Genomic DNA, 20,352 nt, shown 5'->3' with positions numbered 1-20,352 from the left:
TCCCCAGGAGAGCCAGGGCAGGACAGAAGTTCAAGGAGGGCGAAGCTCTCAGCTTAGTCAAGATGGAGCTAGCAGCCCACACCTTCCCCCCCAGCTCTCCCCCACCACCTGCCCCCACTCAAGGCCACCCCTTGGTTCTCACCTTCTCAGCTCGGAGCTGCTGCACCAGCCGGTCCTGCTCCCTCACCACCTTGTTCTGCTCACACAATTTGCCCAGCAACTTCTGGGGTCCCGAGGGAGTGGGGGGCAGGAAGGGAGAGAGAAGGGGTGAAGGACACGATTTGATGGGGACCTGAGACTTGGGTTGGCAGGGCCCGGCCTCTGGATACCGCCTCCTTTCCCCTGCAGAGAATCCTAGCCTTTCACCTTGACTTGGGAAACTCCTGGGAACAGGAAGGTGGTCTTTACCTTGGGAGCCTGACTCCCCGGGAACCCACTGGGAGGGGAGGTGTGTTTATTCTCTGAGGAAGTGAGTCAGCTTGAGAGAAGAGAGGGCCGAACGCCAAACATTAGGCTCCTACATTCCCATCCTCCCAGGTCTTCTAACTCATGAGGGTTGGGGAGATAACGTGGCCTGGCCCTCCTGGCCTCCTAGGGGATGTGGACTCAAGGGGGTAGGTAGGGTGTTTGAACAACAGTCTCAGAAAACCAGTGAACAATGTAAACGGGCTCCATGGTCCCCACCACCTATTCTCCCCTCCCCTCTCCAGGGTCTCAGGATGGCTGACGCTGGGGTCCCTCGGAGGTCTGGTCCTTGCCTGAATGGAACCTCTCCCAGGCCTGCTGGGCAGATCTGCTCCCCAGACAAGGCCAGTGGAGCTGGGGAGAAAGCAGGCGAGGCCAAACTTCTCTTCCGGAAAGACTTGTGCTTTTCTACGCGCACAGCTCTGTTCATGCCATTCCTCAAACGCCCCTGCAGCTCCTTCCCCCTGAGCCCGATCATGCCCTCTGCGCCTTTTAGCTCAAGGCCAGCTCACACGCCACCTGTTTTGACCCTGACCCACCAGCCCCCATGGTCTCACTCCTACAGAACCTGTTATCGGGCTGTTCATATATGAATCATATGCTGCCACCTACTGGCACCTGGTGACTGCCACTACCCTGAGGCTCCCTGAGGGCTGGGGCACAGCCATGTTCTTCTTTGCAGTGACCTAGGGACTACGACTGACCTCCTAGCAAAGTCTGAGTTCCTGCAGGAAGCAGATCCCACTGCTGGAGACACGGGGCCTAGGGCTCAGGGGGAAACACACAGGCAGAGTGGGAGGCAGGGGGAGGGGGAAGAATGAGAAAAGAAGGGGGGTGAGGAGGGACAGGAGGAATGTTGTCTTTGCAGTGAGAGAGAACATGAGTCGCATGTGTGAAGAGCCGCGAGGAGAGAGATGGATGGAGGAGCTGGAGGACGAGAACAGCAGCAGGAGGGGTGGAGTGGACAGAGGGAGCAGGAGCGCTGCTCTTACATCTGTATCCTGCTCGTTTAGCTTGTAGGTGTGGACGCTGTCCCGGAACACTTCTGGGTACGGAGGGACCTGCAGGAACATGAGGCCGGTTACTGCAGCAGGGGACAGAGGGCATGTGGAGGCGGGAAAGCGACAACCCTTGCTCCATTTTTGCCAGAAACCATCATACACCACCTCTGGTAGCTTCCACCTGGGCCCCTGAGCTGAGCTAATTCTCTGTCCCCTGGCTGGGAAGCCTGGGTCAGCCTGGTCTAGGCTCCATCCCAATTGTCCCAGGCCCATTCTAGAAGTAGAGGCACTGCTCACTGGCTGTTTCCTCTCCCCAAAACGCTAGGACCTACTGCTGAGAGGGACTCCAAGAGTGTGTAGCTCCCAGAGGGCTTGTTGGTAACAACCCTGAGAGCAACAGTTACCCTTCAGCTGTGTTTGAGGATCAGACGTGGGAGAATGGAATGAGCATTGGAAATACTTGAGACTTGTTGACCTAGCGGATTGAATACCAGTCACAGGGCTGGTGCCTCAACCAGGATTGATACACATACAGAAGTGTCTCTGGGTCCAGTACATGCTCCCTGCCCTCCATGACGCATCCAGTAACCACAGCACCCTTTCCACACCGTTGGCCTTGGATGGTTCCCTATCACACACCCATGCCCCCGTCCCCAGTAATGTCTGTGGAGAAGATACCAAATATAAAATAGAAGCCCTGGGCATTAAAAAGCAGATCCGTGGTCCCTGGCAGGCATGAGATGTCGGTGCTATTTTGATGGTTTGGGAAATGGGACTTGGGTTTATCCATGAACATGAAGAATGAAGGGAACACAGTGGCATTAAAGGAGGGAGACTGGGCTGAGCCTGGGAGATGAGGCCTGGCAGATGAGTGGGTTGGGCGGAGCGAGCCCCATCCCCAGGTGGGTTGACTGGACCATGCACAAGCAGCTGACATGGTGTTGACAGGGCCCATGCTGCCAGCAGAGGTCTTACTTGCATGAAGAGTTGGGCCCTGGGGGAGGAGCTCTCCACCATGCGGTTCACCATACTGATGAGAGTCTCACTCTCACTCATCTGCAGCAGAGGAAGGAACGGACGATTCAAACTCAGACTCACAGAGAGAGATACCTTCCCCACACCCTCCTGCGCTCGCCTGCCAGGACACAGAACGGGGCAGGTCCTCTTGGGGGCTCCAGCACCCTCTAGTTGGCCTCTATTTGGCCTCACCCATCACTCTTCCTCTGTGAACTCCACCTCAGGACCAGCCCTGAAGCTGCCCCGAGGAAAGGCCACAGAAGGGAGCTGGGAGGTCCCTGCGCCCTTGCTCGCAGCTCTGAGACGTCCCGGCCCGATGACGCTTCCCCAGGGTGCCTGAGTACTCTGCATCTCGCCCACATTGGTCAAGTTGGTCATCTCCTGGCCCCAGCTCGCATTTCGCACGCTGCTTTGGCCAAAGACCACACAGGCAGTTGCCAAGGCCAGCCTCCCACAATTTGAACTAAATGAAACAACTGGAAAGAACAGCTGCCTCTGGATGGGCCTTCCCAAACACCTAGGCACAGGCCTCTCTCCCCAACCCTGCCCACCTCTTGGCTCTAGAGTAGAAAGGATTGCTAAACATGGTTTCCAGAGCTGGGCTGGTAGCATCCATGCCGATCTTGGATGACGCTAGGGAGCAAATAAGGAGGCCAAAACAAGCAAGCCATGTTAAAGGGACACCAGATATTGGAACACTGCTCTCCCAACACGTTATCTTATGTTTCAAGGATCACTGGGAACATGGGGGGAAGGGGGGAGACTATTTGACAAATGAAAAAGTAAGAAAGGTGAGGGAGGGATGGAGGGAAAGAGGGGGGACGAGCCAAACAAATCAATCAGAAATGCCATCATTTCCCCCACTGGTTCCAGGGTGATGGCATCAAAAAGTGAACATATTAAGGGAGCGTCCTTGGCTATGTCCCTTTAACTCAATTCATCTGCAGGAGCAGGCAGCAGAGAGGAGGGGCACAGGAAAAGCTTTTTAGGGAGGCGAAGTGAGTAGGGGAAGGGATAGGGCCACCTTAGGGCAGATCTTCTGGGTTCTCAGTTCGGGAAGTCTCCCATTTTTGCCCCTGTCTTTCCAATCTTTATTGGACCCACGTGTATTTTCCTTGTACCATTTGGATGGCAGTCCAAATTCGGCCTTGCTTCTGTGTGCCGTGGATGGGTGAGGGGCACCCATTCACCCCCATTTGCAGGTCCTACAGCATTTTAAAAGGCTTTCTGAGAATCTGATTTTTCTACCTCATTAGCCTAATTAGAAACTTTTTCTATGGCATAAAATGTCATTTAAAAGACTTCCGAAACAGCGATTATAACATAAGGTTGAGTCTTTGTGAAATAGGTAAGTCAACAGGACATCAACCACATTATAAGGATCTGAACTAGAATTGATCCTTGTCTTCTTGGAGTCTGTGTGTGTGTGTGTGTGTGTGTGTGTGTGTGTGTGAGAGAGAGAGAGAGAGAGAGAGAGAGAGAGAGAGAGAGAGAGAGAGAGAGAGATTGTATTTACTGTGCATGGGGTGTGCACATGGGTGTATGTTGACATGTGCTACCTGTATGTCATGCCTGTGTCCTGTGTGTGATGTGTGGATGGCGTGTGGATGTGTGTATGGAAGACAAGGCAGATCTACCAATACATCGGCTGTGAGAGGGCAGGGAGGCCAGGCCCTTCCTGGACATGCACTGGTCTCATCCCCCCCGCACCCTGGCCCCCTGTCCCAGCCAGTGGGTCTGGCAAAGAAGGAGAGAAGCAGGACTGGCCCCACCCAGGCCTGTACCCACCCTGGTGTGACTCGAGCTCTTTCAGCCCAGGTGGGGCCTGTCTCTAGGAAGACTCCTGGGTACCATCCTCTGTCTCTCTAGACTCCTGGGTACCATCCTCTGTCTCTCTGAGAGAGCACCTAGCCCAGTACCTTATACATAATAAGGGCTCTCAGTAATATTTGAAATTGAGTTTTAGAAGAAAAAGAACAATAAAATAACCAGAGCAGCAATTACCACTTATTGCCAATTCCTGATAACGTGCTCTCATATGCATTCTTACTCGATTCCTCTGATGCCTCCGGGAGGCAGGGAGGGCAGGTTCTATGATGACTGTTTTATAATTGAGAAAACAAAGGCCCAGAGAGACTAGTGACATTTTCAAGGTAAACAAACAACAACAAAGCAAAACTCCTTGTAAATGGCAGAGGTGGAGCTAAAGTGCAGTGCCTGGCTCTACGTTCGGGACGCTTATCATGTCAAACTGCCTCTTAAGAATATCTAGGGTATCTGTTTATTGAGGAGGACAACTCTGAAAGGTTACTTCTGAGGCCTCGCCCCTCTGGGAGGACAGAGGCCCCTGTAGAGGCACTGCTATCTGCACGGAATAACCGGACAGCCAGGCTCTGTGGATGGGCCGCAGGGAGGAGAGCCTGCCCGGGGCCCAGGGCCCAGCAGAGCCAGCTCTGGGGCTGGGGGTCAGGGCTTCCAGGCCTGCTCGGGCTTGGCCTCCCGGCTATCCACGGACTGGACACCCCCAGGGACTGGACAACACAGTGCTGCTTTCTGGAACTAACTGCAATGTCCTTGCGGGCTGGGAGTCTTCCCTGCTGATGGACACGCGGGTGTCAGCGCTTCCCGTGCCCAAGGCCTTCTGCGAGGCTGCGTGACGAAGACATGAGGCCCAGGGAGGGGCTTGCCACGTGCTGTGACCAGAACCATCCACAGTCATAGTTATCGCCTCTGATGTCGTGCTTCTGCTTCTCTCGACAGCCCCGAGAGCACACAAGCATCCGGATGAGGTGTGACCCGAGCTTCTTCGTTTACTAGGTGTTTCCGCGGCTGTAAACTAGGTCAAAGCTCAGAATCCTATTCCATGCGCTGCCAGGCACCAGCCGTGTGCCCTCAGCCCAGGTCTAGCCTCTCTGTGCTTTAGTTTCACCAGTTATAAAAGGGGAGACTCACAGCACCCCCCTTGCAGGGTTTCTATCAAGATTAAGTGAGCTAGGCTCTGTCAAGTGCTTAGAATAGCCTGGAGCACAAGAAGCACCCAATTCTGGTAGCTGCGGCCACTGTTGTTGCTATTACTGCCATTATGATTTTCCCCACCACCCCAGGCTGCCTCCCATGATTTGCAGCACAGATCTGAGCACGAGAGGTTGTGCTCAGAGAAATGCCCAGCGTGCTGACCCCTGGCTGTGAGTGCCACAGCCCCCTGAGCCTACAAGGCCAGGTGGCCAATGGGCAGAGAGCCCTGGAGCCCGGCCCAGGCAGCCCATCGCTTCCATCCCCTGGGGACAGTCACTGCCTCTTCAGGACACTCATCAGTGAACCTGGGTTGAAACGACTCCCTCTGCCCACCACAGTGAATTCGCAGGAAAACATACGCTGTGTGTGTATGTGAACTAACAAATATACTGAATCGATAGAGTTTTTAAGCCATCCTAGGACACGTCTGCCATCCTGTTTACGAACTGCTAGAGTCTAACAGGACCATTTCCCAGATTCCCACTGAACTAAACCCTAGCATTTTAGGCCCAAGCATCTCCTCTGTGCTACTCTCTCCAGCAAAGATGCAAATTCCTGCCTGCCCCCGGGGGCAGGCCCATCTGGCTGAACAAACAGGAGGTGGCATTCATTATTCATGGGGCCATTTATAGTCTCCTTTCCCCGGGAAGCTCCCAGCTGCCCTAAAGAGCTCGGAAGGGAAGGGGTGTGAAGGCGCAAACCAAAATATAGGCCACTTTGTTGTGTCCTGGTTGTGCCAACAAAGGTTGTCAGATGGATGGAGGATGAGGAGGTGGGGAGGAGGCGGGAAGGAGCGGGGGAGGTGGCAGGAGCAGGGGTGGCGAGGGGGCACCAGCTCTGCCTACCTGCTGATCCAAATACTCTAGGTTTCTTTGCAACTGAAGGTCTAAAAGTTCATCCTACCCGGAACCCGAGGCCCAACGGCAACACAAACAAACAGGAACAGGACGAAAGAAAACAATAAAAAGGAAGCAAAGCAGTTAAGAGTTAGCTGGGCAAGGACAGGACGTCTCTCTGCCGTGGAGTCCTGGGGAAGGGTGGGGTGAGGATGAGGGCAGGTGCGGAAGCTGCCTGCTGGACCTCCCAAGCCAGCCACGGAGAGACACGGGGCGGGGGGGGGGGGGGGGGGGCGGGGGCGGGGGGCTTGGGGCTCCCTGGTCGGCGGGCCCTCCCAAGTGAGGAAGAGCCACTGAGTCGTCTGGTCAGCACCTCCAGCAGATGTTGCCCAGTTTTCTGGGGAAATCTGCTGGTTCTGGGTGGGCGCATTTACGTGGGTAAGCCTGGGGTTTGGACGCTGGCAGAGGAGGAGAGGGTACGGAGGCACAGCCCTCCCTGCCCGGCCTCCTCCACCCTGGCCTCCGGGTGCTGTGCAGGGAGGGGGGACAGCAACAGGCCTGGGGGATGAGGGTCCGGCCTGCCCCTCAGTTCTAGTTCTCCAGGTGGAGACAAAACTTCTTAGGAAAAGACACAGTAGAGGGAGAGGAACGAGGAAACAATATGGAACATCTCTTCTCCCCCAGTCCTGCCAGCCTCCTTCCCCAGAGCGGCATTCCAGGCCAGGACAAGCAGAAGCAGGTGCGCTTAGGGGGACAGGCTGGAGGGCCATGCCTGCTGGGAGTTCTAGCCTGAATGGCTTCCCGGCCCGCAATCTGAGCCCCTGTCCAGGCCCCCGGACGAGCTGCAGGATTGCTCTGAGGCCAGAGGTTCAGGACATCACAACGTTCCAGACCTGTCCTTGCGTCTCTGCCCTGTGTCACAGAAAAGGGGCCACTGGCCCCCAACTCTCCGGGGGTCAGAGTCCTGGCCGGGAGGAAGGAGGTATCCAGAGGCTACTAACAACCACATGGGCCAGGCAGGGGGCACAGAGCCCTCCCGGGAGGAGCCGCCCTGAGCGGAGTGTGGGGGAGGAGAGGACGTACCATCTTATCGTGAACCGTGGGGGGTGGTGGGTAGTTGTAGGGGTACAGTCCTGCAGGGACTGGCCGCCTGTCTCCCAGGTAATCATACTGGAAGAGAAAGGGGATTGGAGAGGTGAGAGGGTCCGGCTGGGACGCGGACTTCCCCACCAACTGAAGTTCAAGGTTAGGGATATTTGTATCCTGTCCCAGAGCAGATTCCGAACTAAAATGGACAGCCTTGCTCCAGTGCGAGATCCTGGCCATGATCTGCTCAGTCCTGCAGATCCGAACACCAGCGCCCTCGCCGCCCTCTTACAGAGAAGGAGGGTTCCTGGCATCATCTGGCCACGGGCACAGAAACCAACGTTCCTACTTAGGGGGGCAAAGCACGCCCCCCGGGGCAGCTCTCCTGGGGACGGAACCCCAGGGCCAGGGGCTCCCTGGGCACATTGCTGGCCCTGTCAACACACTGCCCAGTGTCCCCCATGTCCCAGATGCTCCCGCAGCGCCACCTCTTCTCAGCAGATGGCGTCGGGCTTCTGGGGGACCCCCGGGGGTGAGGAGGGAGGGGCAGGCTGGTGGCTCACCTTGGGAGAGCTGATGGACCGTCTCATCACATAGGCGGTGGGGTCCACGTAGATGTCCTCGCTGCGAGGTGGCAGCCGCTCAAAGCGGGCGCTGGGCGAGCGGACGGGGGAGTAGATGCGGGGGCGGCTGTAGGAGCCTTGGCTGGGCGAGCGGGGCACCGAGTGGGACCGGGGCTGCAGGGACAGGCGGCGCAGGGAGCCAGAGGCGGCGTCCAGCTCATCGTAATAGACGGGCTGCCGGGAGGGGCTGGGGATCCAGACGGTGCCGTCCTGCCGCCCGTAGCCGGCGGGCTCCTTCCACCCACACCCGTTGCGGAAGGAGTGGCGCTTGTCCTCCAGGGCCCAGGGCGGGCTGATGCGGTCGTAGGCGGGCATGGAGCAGATGCTGTCCGGCCGCACCCCCGGCGGGTAGTACTGGTAATCGTCGGGGAACTGGGAGGAGTAGGGGCCGCAGTACTCGGGGCCCCTGCGGGACACGGGGTAGAACCTAGAGGGACTGAGGGAGAGGACAGTGTAAGACGTGGACAGAGCGGGCATGGCCCTACCCAGCCGCATCCCTGAACCCTCCAGCCTGGAGTTGGGCGGGGGGGGGGGGGAGGAGGGGGGCGGTGATCATGTGAGGGGTGCGTCGGGCTGGCCTTGTGAGCAGCCCGGGCACCAGGTTTGTGTCCAGAGGTTCAGGGAAGACCCCGTCCTCCGAGCTCCTCCCTCAACCAGCTCCCTGAGTTTCCATCTCTGTCTCTTAACATGCAATGCCCCTGGGGAGAAACTTTAAGCCTTATTAGCCTTCTCTATCTCCGCGTGAATCTATCAGATCCTGTCCGGAGAGGCGCACAGAAGAGAGCGAGGGCCCCGGGCACCGGAGGAGGCCCACGGAGGAACAAAGAGCGGCTTCCCGCTCCGATGGGACCTGAGCCAAGGGCGGCCTCGCTCTCCCGGCGGGGCGGCGGCCGGGCGCCAGCCCACCAGCAGGGCGCAGCCCGCGGCGCGGCTGGGACACTGCCCCTGCCCACGCGGCCCGCGCGGCCCGGCCCCCAGGGCCCAGTGAGAACCGCCCCGTGTCTGAAAGCCAGTCCCTCCACAAAAGCGTCGGTTGGTACAGAGGGCAGAACTGGGGTCAATGAGTGGCAACACTTGGTTTCTTTTCTCTTTTGAAAAACGGCCCATAAACATTGGCTCTCACACAGTCAGAGCTGGTCTGGGATGGAGCTGGCGTGGCGGCTGACCATGCGTCTCCTGCGGGTAGCGACGCTGGAACACAGGATGTTGTAGGAGGGCCGGAAGCCCGGGGACAGATGTCTGCCTGGGGCAACTTTAAGGACCCCCCCCAAACTGCCTGCCTGCTTCCTGGGCCCCCCCACACCCTGTGCAGGGACGCTGGGTGCTCTGTCCCCTCCTCCAAGGACGCAGATAGAGAGCAAAGTCCGGCCGAGGGAGCCATGGGGGCAGCAAAGGGCTTGGCCAGGCGGGGACCCTGGGGCTCTCTTGGCTTCCAGAAGGTTTCCAACAGCGGGTGCCTCTCCTGTTACTCCCCCAGCCCCTCCCTTAGCGGCACCAGCACCCCAGCTCCCCCCCTGCCCCTCCGCAGGCCTCACCTCCGAAGGTCTTCGGGGGGAGGCACCCCCCGGCGCAGGTTCACCCACTGCTGGAGCTGGCTCATGGAGCTCTTGCGCTGGGCAATCTTGTCGGGGTTGGCATGAGGGGGGAAGCTCGGCCGGCGTCCCCCGCTCTCCGAGTCCTGAGGCGGGAAAGCCGTGCTCCCTGGCCGGCTTGGGGAGCCGTAGGGCCAGCCGTTGGGCTGGGGGGGCCGCTCCCCGCCCCCGGGGACCCTCGGGCCCCCAGGGTAAGGGCTGCCTGGCTCGGAGGCTGGTTCCGGTCCAGCTTGGATGCCATTGGCTTTCGCCAGAGGCTCGCTCTGGATGTCGGGCCTCTCGGGCCTCCTCTCGGCCTTCTCGCAGCCTCGGCCATCGCCCTCCCCGCGGGTCTTGGCCTCGGGCTCAGGGTTGGGGAAGCTGTTGTGAGGCGGCTGGTGGTGGTGTTTGCTGGGTGGCGTGTTTTCCGAGTCTGGCTTCTCGTGGCTGCAGGGTGCCAAGGGAGATGGCGTAAGAGATTCCAGCCCAGCACGGAGTTGGGTGGGGGGTGGTACACTGGGAGGGAGGGAGGGAGTGGAGAAGGATGGGCAGAAAGGTAGCAATGGGAGCAGAATTTACTACATTACAATTCTGTTGCCCAGTGATTAGAAAAAGTCATCCGATCTGCCTGGGCCATCTCTCTCGGCCCTCCAGGTCTCCCACGGGCCACTCCACTCCCTTCAGCACCATGCCTCCCCTCAGGACCCGTGTGGGGCCACACATGGGAGGCACCGGGCAGAGGCTGTTGCCTCAAACTGCACAGCATGGAGGCATGCTAGTTCCCTTCCCAAAGCAAGCTTCTCCCAGGACTGACATCTTGCTAGAATATAAGCTCCACGAGGCAGGAACTCGTCAGAATTTTGCTCCCTCGTCTTCCTAGTACCCGACTGAGTGCTTCACACATTGCTATTCACAGTAGATGTTTATGAAATGATGAGTGAACCCCTGGAAGTATGCTGTCCCAGAGCAGATTCCAGACTCAAATGGACAGTCTTGCTAAGGTAGAATCTCATGACAATGTTCTCCCTAGAGTTTCTCAAATTCAACACATCCAAGCGTTTTTGTTGAGACATTGCTTGGTCAACATGTCTCAGGCATGTGCATAGACTTGGAGTCTGCACTGTGACCCCGCCTTCTGGGTCCCCGTTAACATCTACTCAACACCAGTTCGAGGAGAGACAGGCACCTAGACTGCGGCTGGGGACGTGATGGGCACAGCCCTGTGCTGAGTGCTCACGACATCCCAGCATTCTGCATACTCGTTAGTCCTCACAACGGCCTACGAGGAGGATTATAATTGATGCCTCTGAGGAAAGGAAGCCCAGGTCCACAGAGGTGAAGTCACTTGCACGGAGGTCACGCTGTGTGTAAGTGGCCAAGTTGGGATTCGAACCGGAGTCTACCTTCCGTAAAGGCTGTGTGCCTCACCTACACAGCCCAGAAAAACTGAGCAAGTGACCCTGGCCTTTGGCTCCTGGCCAGCCGAACCTGGCTCTCTCTTGGCCTCCTCCAGCTCAGAGAGCAGAGGAAGAGCCGGCCAGGGGAACAGACCACCGGCTCTGAGATGGCCTCGCCCGGCACCCTGCTCTGTGCTTCCGCCAGCACACCGGGTTCAGCGATGGCATCGAGCGGGGCCCTGCCTCTCTCTTCCTTTCACTAGCACTCCCCGACCGAGGCCCAGGACCCGGGCACTCACTTGAGACGCACAGCTTGGGGCACGGACTTCTGGGCTGGGGGGATCTGGACCCGGGCAGCCTCCCCCATGGCCTGGATCCAGGCCTCCTGCTCCTCGGGACTCTCGGCGCTGAAGAAGTAGGTGCGGACCCCGGCGTGCTCGGCCTGTGGGGAGAGGCAGTGCGTGGAACTGGCCCCGGCCTCGTCCACCCAGCACACAGTCACCTGTAGGGAGAAGACACCCATCCCCACAGAACAGGTGGTCAGGAAGGCCGCGCCCAGGACCTGCAGCTCTTTTCCCCACATGGAGCTCAGGGGCAAGGTGAGGAGGGTGGCCCACAGGTACCCCAAGAGCTCCAGCTGGTGCCAGGTGTCTGCCTGGCTAGCTCTCTGGACACCACGGGGCGGCCCAGGTAAGCTTACCTGCCCCACCTGAGGTGATTAGAAGCAGGAGGGACAATTACCATGCCCGCTCTCCCATCGAGTTCTATCTTTGATTTGAAGGGCAATTAGCCAAAGTCTGGGAGAGATCCCTGGGTCTCTGAGAAGCCAGCTCTGTCTCTTCCGTGCAGAGACGGCCTGGCCCTCTCCTGGCATGCAAGGGGCATGCACACAGGCAGAGCACGCTACCTAGTCGGCGGCCACGAGCAGGTGCGGCAGGCGGGAACCCAGAAGGAAGCTCCTGTCCAGAGGAGGGTCCTCACGCAGTCAGGAGGAGGAGAGTAGAGAACAGGTCAACCAAACACCAGAGGGAGAGACAGAGACCACATGGCGGGAATGGTGAGGAGGGGACGGAAGCGGAGGCTATTCAAACGACCCCCTTCTGCTCGGGGTTACCATTGGGACCACAGCACCCATCAATGCCAGCTCAGCCCGCCAGGAGGGGGAGCGCAGAGCTTGCACCGGGGAATCCGGGCTGGTGGAGAGGGGTCAGGGATTCCCAGCACTAACCCTCCCTCCGTTCCTGACCAGCTCTGGTCTGTGGAATGGGGCAGAGGGGGGTGGCGAGGGGGGGGGGTCTACTTGGTGAAACTCGAGATTCTTGGGCCCAAGGACAAGAAGCTCCAGGCTAGACTCCTTGGGGGACCTCGGCATACCCCCCAGGTGGGACCCCGGTCTCCCAGGAAAAGCACGTTTATCCCACCCCGCATGAGAGCCAGACGTGATTAAGTCTCCGATGGGAACCTCACGTGGCCCTCTGACCCCTTGGGTGCTCTGGGTGTTGACAGGAGAGAAGACAGGGCTCCTCTGACCAGGCGCCAGGGCTCTCCTGAGCAGCAAAGTCAAATCCACACCCTCCAAATGCTCTCCTGGCCGGCCCCGCACTCCACCGCGGCCCCTGCCCGCTGCACAGGATGCCGTTCTGGCAGGAGCCCTTCCCCAGCGAGGGCACATCCTCTGCACCCAGTGAGGGCAGGGCTGGTGCTCCTTCCCCTGGACCCTGCCCGTCCCCACCCTCAGCAGGGGCCAGAGCACATCAGCAGAGGCAGGGAGGTGCTGAGGAAAAGCCAGCGAAGCTGTGAGGAGGTGTCTGGGGGTTGAACTACACAGGGACGTGGCGACCAGGGCCAAGGCGAGCGCTCTGCAGTGGAGAACACAGGGGTGTCGCAGAGGAGAGACGCGGGCGGGACCCTGGGTGTGTCCCGGGGCTGGTAGGAGTGGGCGGCAAGTGAGCTCAACGCTCAGCATCTTGTGACCCTCCGAGAGCAGAGCACTGCTCGGGCACCAGGTGCAGGGAAGGCAAAGGCATGCTCTTTGCACTTGAAGAGTCAAGGTCAAGCTGGAGGACAGGACATGCCCCCGGGGAAACAAGGAGGGAGCAAGGGCCAGGGAACAGCTGCTGGTGACAGGGAGGGGGCAGAGGGCCTGGGGAAGGCAGGGCGACTGAAGGGCAGTGGGAGGAACACCCGCCTGGAAGCAGGAAAGGGGACCAGAGAATGGAGGGAGGTGCCCCAGTGGGGTGAAGTCCACCAAGCCCCCCCCCACCCCCCAGGGGCTGGGGCAGGGAGAGGTCCCGCATTCAGCAGTGGGCTGGGCCGGGACAGTCAAGCTCATTATCAGCCACCCAAGAGTTTTGCTTGGTGGCCACAGCAGGACAAGCCTCCATCTGTGCCAGCTGCCCTCCCTTCCCTGGGGAGGGGCCTCTGAATAGCCAGGGTGGAACCCTTTGTGGCCACTGAGCACTGCTCTCGATTGGTTTAAAGAGGAACGGGGGGCGGGGGGCACAGAAGTGAGATCTGGGGTTTGTGGTGGGGGTGCTAGCCATCGGTGTTCATCCGAGGCCGGCCGAGCTCCGAGCATGTGTCTGCGCACAGGTCTGGGGGGAGGGTGACAGGCTGTCTGCCTGTGTGGGTGTGTGCGTCTGCTGTTGGTTAAACAGCCCGTTCCTATTTCCACAGCTAGAACCGGCTCCCTGGAGCCTGAGTTTTATTAATTGTTCATTCTGTTCACACCTCTGGCAGACAGGACCCCGGGAGGCTGCAAACTAATTATGTGCCAGAGAAGCCCCTCCTGTTCCCCGAGCAGCACCTGTGTGTGCGGCCCACCGCCTCCCGGTGGTCCGAGTGGGAGGGACAGGAAGGGGCGGACTCTGAGGCTCGGACCCTGACCTGGGGTGACCTGCAGGCCCCATCCCTGCCAGCTCAGCTTTAGGTCTGCAGGGCCTTGGGCAGCGACTCTCCACTGGGAGAGGGGGCTTGGTGCTGAGAAAACACACGGGCAGCAACGTAATTTCGTATTTGGAAAAGGGAAAGGAACCTAGAGTCTTTTCATCATAAAATACAAAAATCATGTTTACTAGGTCGTGCATTTTTAAATGTGGAAAAAAACCCTGCCTCGGATGAGCCAGCTGCAGCCTCTGAGGGGCGGATTCCCAGGGGGGCCCGGGGGAGCGTGCTGAGCGGGCAGCTGAGCACACTCGCTCTCTCCAATTGTCTATGTGAGGTTTGCTTCTCTTGATTATAATGAAACTCAACCCCTAATTTCCTCTAAAGACTGAAATTCGAGCAAGTTTGCTGTCGATCTGGTTTCCTGGGCCCAAGGCGGGGAGGAAGACTTTCCAGAAAGAACCTCAGCCCCCCTCCAGCCCATCCCCTGCCTCGCTGTGAGGTGCCTGGCCACTGGGCAGAGGGTCCACAGGCTTCGAAAATAACAGGCTACATCCATCGATATTTATCCTAATAGAGCTGATCCGCTCCTCCCTCCTCCCAGGAAAAAACTGGGGTGCCACGGAAGCACGCCTCTACTGGCCTGCCCTGGGGAGGTCACCCACCCAACCCCCGGGAAAGAGGACAGGGTCCCGCATGGCCTCTGCTTGGCCTCAGGACAGCCCGCACCTAGTCCAGGGCACTGCCCACTCGCTCCCTCGCTACAACTCCGACTCCTCGGAAGGTGGCTCTTGACCCTTCTCCATCGCCACTGTGCTCTAGGAGAGCAGCCCCCAACCCCCACCCCCATCGGACCTGGGAGAGGGATTTCCGGCCAACTGACCTTAAAGGTGTGTTTTCGGCTGATGTTGTCCGAGGGCTGCACCGCGGCCACCCGGAAACTCAGGAGGGGGATGCTGCCCAGGATGCTCTCCTCCTTCTCATCTGTCAGGAAACAGAGGCAGGTGAGGTGCGTGTATGTGTGTGTGTGCGCGCGTGCGTGTGCAGGGGAGGAGACAGGAGCCCGTCAGCCCTGTTATGATAAACTGCAACACGCAGTTGTTGCTCATCTGCAGTAGGCACGCAGGGCCACCCTCACCAGCACACAGGCTGTGCTCTGCGCACCACACCACCAGGAGGATGCTCTTGGATCGGGGCACGGGGGCGGGTGGTGGCTGCGGACATGCTCTGGGCATGGCGAGAGGGGAATGACAGGGAAGCGGCCCCACCCTCGGGGAGCTGACATGCTCGTACACAAGCAGGCAAACCAATGAGAGCCCCTTGTTCTCCGTCAGAAACTGTCCCGAGGGAAATGCCTTCCTGGGTTGAACCCTCTCAACCGTCCCGTGAACAGGGGCTGCTAGTATCCCCATTTTCTGAGACACAGAGAGGCTAAGTAGTTTGTCCAAGGTGACTTAAGTAGAAAGTGCAGGGCTGCTCTTTGAACCCCGGGAGTCTGACCCCCACGCTGTCATTCTTAACGCCTCCACCGTGCACAGTGCCTGCCCAGCACCAGCCTGTTCCAGCGCCATGCACACAGCAGGATCGCGGGCTGGGGCGTGGGGGCGTGGACGGTGCCCTCTGTGGTTCTGGCTCCTCTGGGGAACTGTCTCTAAGGTTCCTCCCGGCACCCAGCAGCTTGCTTTGTCCCCTCCCGATGCACACGCACACCCCCTCTACATCTCTGTGTCTCAGGGCACTCCTGCCCCCGCATGGCCTCCTGGCCCTCTGGTCCCTGGATCAGGCTAGCCAGCAGGCTGTTACATAATTCATCCTGGATCTCCAGAGGAGCCTGATGGATTAGCTAGTCGGGCACCCAGCTGTCAGCAGGAGGCCCCGAGGGCGGGGTGTTCTGTGGGACAGGATGGGGGCAGCTAGGAGGCCATGGCAAGACACTCCCCACTTGCCCAGAATAGCTCCTTATGCCCTGGGCTGGAGATCCTGTAAACCCCCCAGAGAGAGTTCAGAAGAAATCTCTTAGGGCTTATAAACTCCACTGGTTCCCTCTTTCCTCTCACTCCTCACTTGCACAAGATACTTGGCCCAGCGTCCAGCTTCCTGCGCAGACCCTGCGTGGTACCCAGAGAAGGGCTAAGCCGAAGGAGCAGGAGGGACCCGGCCTGGAGACCAGGAAAGCAGAGGCTGCCAGTCCCTGGAGGAGACGGCTCTGCCTGGCCCTGCCCAGGTCTGCATTTAGGGGTCTCCTGAGAGCACCTCAGTGGATAGTGACCCCCAGAGCAGTGCCCTTTGACATGCACAGATTTTTAAGGTTCTTCCTCAGGCCAGGCCCAGAGTCTCTCCTCTGAGGAGATCCTGGCTTCCCCCACTTTGTTCACACTCTATCTGGAGGCCTAGCCTGGGCAGATTCCTCTGCCCCAACCTTGGGGTTTCTTCTGGGACTGGACCTGTATATGCAGTCCCTCCCTGCTCTCTCCCCAGAGCTCAGGTGGCAGCAACTCGGGGCACAAGAATAGCAGCACTGGGGGCGGGGGGGTGGCACTGGGTACAGCCTTTGTTTGCCAAAGTTAATGATTCACCGAGTTGCTCCAGGAAGGTCCAGAGGAGTCTGGGCTCTGCCATTCTGGGGGCGTGGAGGAGCGTGGAGGGGCGCAGAGGAAAAGGGCACGGCCCCTTCTGCTGCAAAGACATTTCACCCTTCTCTACCCAGTGCCCTGCGTCAGGGCGACAGGACCACCACCGTCACCACGCTGCTCGCTCCCTCTGAGCTCTCCCCGAGACAGTGTTGCTGTGTCTGTTTTAAAAACACCTTCCTCGAGGTTGCTGCACCCATGTTGTCAGGTCTTTGCCCTCCTCTGCTTTGGAGGGGGTCGGGAGTGAGTGTTGGGTGGACAAAGAGGGCAGAAGCTGGGGGTATGCGTCTATTCCACATGGACGGAGCACCTGCTAAGTGCCTGCACTGAACACAATGGACAAAGCCCACTGCCTTCGTGGACCGGATCGTGCGTCCCATGGGACAGGAGGAAGAGGAACATACACGCTCCGGCTAGTAGGTGCCCTGCTGGTAGTGGTCTGGCAGAATGGGAGGAGTGGTAGGCACTCGCCCCCTCAGGCCTGGGGCAGGCTCACCTTTATAGTAGAAGAGGCAGCGATCCACCAGGACGAACCAGCGCTTGTTCCACTGCTTGACCCCGGAGCTGGCCTGCGGGGCACGTGGAGAGAGACAGACGGAGGGGCTGTGAGCTGGGCAGGGGAGGAGTGGAGGTCATGGGAGGAGCACGGCACTAACTTTAAGGACGTCCCGCCTCTGGTTGCAGCTCGGCCACTAGCAAGTAGCAGCAACCCCCTCGAGACCCCGGATGCAGGCACCTGACATGGGGTCATTGCCTGTGACCTTCAGTTCTGTCATCTTGGGCCTCAGGGCTTCCCCTCCCCTCCCCCCCCACCCCCTCTGAAGATAAAAAGGGCAAGAAATGAGCCAGAATGAGTGAGCAGAGGGCAGGCAGGGACAGTGGCAAGGACAATGGGGAGAATTGCTGGACCGAGACTTAAAGGAGACACCACCACCACCATCCCTGCCATAGCCAGAGGACCAGCTGAGGAGGAGCCAGCAGGTTGCTCCCATAGGGTGGGTGACGTAGCACATTTCAAAATCATTGTATCCGCCCATCGGGAAATCTAGCTGGATTCCCAATTTTTCTGCGTGATTTTGGGAAGATACTTGACTTCTCTGAGCTTTCATCACATTAGCAGACTTATTCACAGAGATATACCAAATGAGCGATGGGAGGACATACCAAAACAGACACGGACTGCGGTGAGCACGGAGGAATTACAGTGCTCCAAGGAGAGAGCACTGGGCATGGGGGCAGGAGGCAGAGGGGCCTCACCTGTTTGAAGAGCCAGCCCGCCTTGGTGACAGGTGTGTTGAGGTTCCGCTTCATGGAGTGTGAGCGCTTGCCAAAGGCAATGGCCTTGCGGGACGTCCGGGTGGCCTAGGGAGGCAGAGAGAGACGCTGGCCTGGCTTCTTCCCCCTCCTGCTTCCCGTGCCGCTGGCCAGGGGAGCAGCTAGACCTCTCTGGGTTATACTGCCCTGGGGTAGCCAGAGGCGCCCTCATGCTGGGAGGCCCGCGTGCGAATCATGGCTGTGTTACTAACTCAAGAGCACAGCCGCTTAAGTCTGACTTTTTTTTCTTATTTCCAAAACTGGGCTCAGATAATAATCCCGCCTGTCTGACAGCGGTGGGCCTTTCGGGGTTTCCTTGGGGAGAAAGTAAGAGTTGTCATGTCACTCCTGGCCTACCCTTCTGTTACTGTCCTTACTCCCTTCCTCTTTCATCGTGCTTTCTGGAACCCACTCAGCTGCAAGTGCCTTGCCTGTACCACCATCCTCTCAGAGTCCTGTGCATTCTCAGTGTCCAACACACCACGGAGCTGGGAACACGGACACGAGTGTTCTAGCTCCTCACTGCCACGTGGATACCATCCTTCTCCCACATCCTGGCATCTGCTCCCTCTCCTGAGGCACCACGGATCTCCCCCCGTTTAGTCCTTCTCATCACCATCGGCTTCCAGAGCATCGTTCCGAGCCGGTCATCCTCTTCGTTCAGTCTTGCCATCATGGTGACACTGTTCCCGAGGATGACCCACCCACTGCCTTAACTTGATTCAACCTTGATGTCCTCACCTCCGAAACCCTCCACTGCCACCCCAGCAATCGACTCTCATGGCCACTCCTTAGACCCAGCTAGCACCTCAGTCCCTTCACGGCTAACATCTTCAGTTCTAACATTCTCCTTTTCTTTTTAAAAAAAATATATTTTATTGATTTTTTTACAGAGAGGAAGGGAAAGGGATAGTTAGAAACATCGATGAGAGAGAAACATTCGATCAGCTGCCTCCTGCACATCTCCTACTGGGGATGTGCCTGCAACCAAGGTACATGCTCTTGACCAGAATCGAACCTGGGACCTTTCAGTCCACAGGCTGACGCTCTATCCACTGAGCCAAACCGGTTAGGGCCATTCTCATTTTCTGATCAAAACATTCCACCCTTTGGGCTTTCTCACTCTGTTACTCAGCTACACAAGCTTTCCTACTGCACTGGGACCCCCAGCTCTTCAATTCTTCCCTTTTTTCCGGATCCATCAGCCACCTCCTGGTTGTAGTCCTTTCCTTACAAAACCTAGGCCCCGCAGTAGAATAACCCAACTGCCCTCTCAAACACCCCATCCGCTGTCTTTCTGCTCACTCTTCTCTAAAACTCAAAATCCCAGATTAATCCAAGTACCCACCCTCCCTGCACTCAGCCAGACCTTGGTGCTGCTGTTGAAAACCACACTGCAATACAGATGGAGGCCACCACAGACCCACGGTCTCCAGCCCCTGCTGGGCCCAGCCCCAGATGCCATCTCCATATGTACCCTCACGGTTCCCCCAAGCCCTGTGACTCCTCTCTCTGCACTCCCCATGGTGGACCTGGATCCTCCTCCAAAGAGAAAACTGAGGTTTATCAGACACACATGCCCTCAATTTCACACCATTTTACCCAGAAAATTACTGCCCTTACCCTATCTGTCTCTTTCCCTCCAATGTCAGAAGAAGAAGAAGAAGAAGAAGAAGAAGAAGAAGAAGAAGAAGAAGAAGGAGGAGGAGGAGGAGGAGGAGGAGGAGGAGGAGGAGGAGGAGGAGGAGGAGGAGGAGGAGGAGGAAGAAGAGGCATTGTTCTTTCTAAGGCTCACACGTCTAATCCACCATCTCCTCTGAGACTTGGCCCCATCCATAAGCTCTCAAATCTTTTTTAAACTTTTCCTTCTCCACTGGCTTCTTCTCCTCAGCAAACACACTCAGGTATCTCTTCTTAAAGCATCTGTCTGTTTCTCTCTCCTCCTCACCCCTACTTACACCTGCCCCCTCATCCCTACACCTGTCAGGTAACACCTTCCCTCCCTTCCTTCTTTCCCTTCAGGGATAGGCTACTGGGAAGAATCCTGGCTTCCTCTCCTCTCCTGCACTCCTCACCCGCCTCCACCTCTTTTCATACCATTATACATTGTGCTCCTATAATGTCATCCACCAGCAATAAGCTGACAATTCCCTAATCTACATCTAAGACCCCTCTCCTAGCCCCGGTTCATTTGGCAGCTGATTGTCCAAACAGGATTAAGAAAAGTACAAAACCAAACTCACCCTCTTTCTAGCCAAACTGATCTTCAGTATTTCTCTTCTTGGTGAATGGTACAGCCCACCCAGTTGCCCAGACCAGAGCTCTGAACCACCTCACACGCGTGCCTCCATTCCTTTATACAATCACTTACGCAGGACTAAGGAGTCTATCCTCCTTAAAGTTCTCAAATCTCACCTGTCGCCTCACAGATTGTCATCTCTTCTGCCACGAACTAAGGGGATCTTTCTAAAAACTCAGCATCATCACGTCACTCTCTGAAAACCTCTCACCGCC

The 20,352-nt window shown here is 57.9% G+C and overlaps 1 protein-coding gene across 11 annotated transcripts in view; it reads right to left on the bottom strand.

Moving 5' to 3' along the window:
• Nucleotides 1-20,352, bottom strand: part of PLEKHA6 (pleckstrin homology domain containing A6) — a 135,596-nt gene that overhangs the window by 20,961 nt on the left and 94,283 nt on the right. For 6 of the 11 annotated variants that reach the window (XM_079761810.1, XM_079761808.1, XM_079761805.1 and 3 more), the window contains 9 exons: nt 17,782-17,886; nt 17,021-17,093; nt 14,778-14,878; nt 11,311-11,513; nt 9,579-10,061; nt 7,984-8,479; nt 7,418-7,504; nt 1,458-1,526; nt 143-223 (listed from right to left, as the gene is read on the bottom strand). In XM_079761810.1, coding sequence (XP_079617936.1) covers nt 143-223; nt 1,458-1,526; nt 7,418-7,504; nt 7,984-8,479; nt 9,579-10,061; nt 11,311-11,513; nt 14,778-14,878; nt 17,021-17,093; nt 17,782-17,886 — 1,698 coding nt within the window. Of the gene's footprint in view, nt 1-142; nt 224-1,457; nt 1,527-2,441; nt 2,523-6,343; nt 6,398-7,417; nt 7,505-7,983; nt 8,480-9,578; nt 10,062-11,310; nt 11,514-14,777; nt 14,879-17,020; nt 17,094-17,781; nt 17,887-20,352 lie in introns of all 11 variants that reach the window. The other 5 variants (XM_079761807.1, XM_079761809.1, XM_079761813.1 and 2 more) reach the window with 5 other exon arrangements.

This window comes from Cnephaeus nilssonii (genome assembly GCF_951640355.1).
Source record: "Cnephaeus nilssonii genome assembly, chromosome: 21".
NCBI lineage: Eukaryota > Metazoa > Chordata > Mammalia > Chiroptera > Vespertilionidae > Cnephaeus > Cnephaeus nilssonii.
The sequence above is the reverse complement of the archived record's forward strand: the minus strand, read 5'-3'. Positions and strand labels throughout refer to the sequence as shown.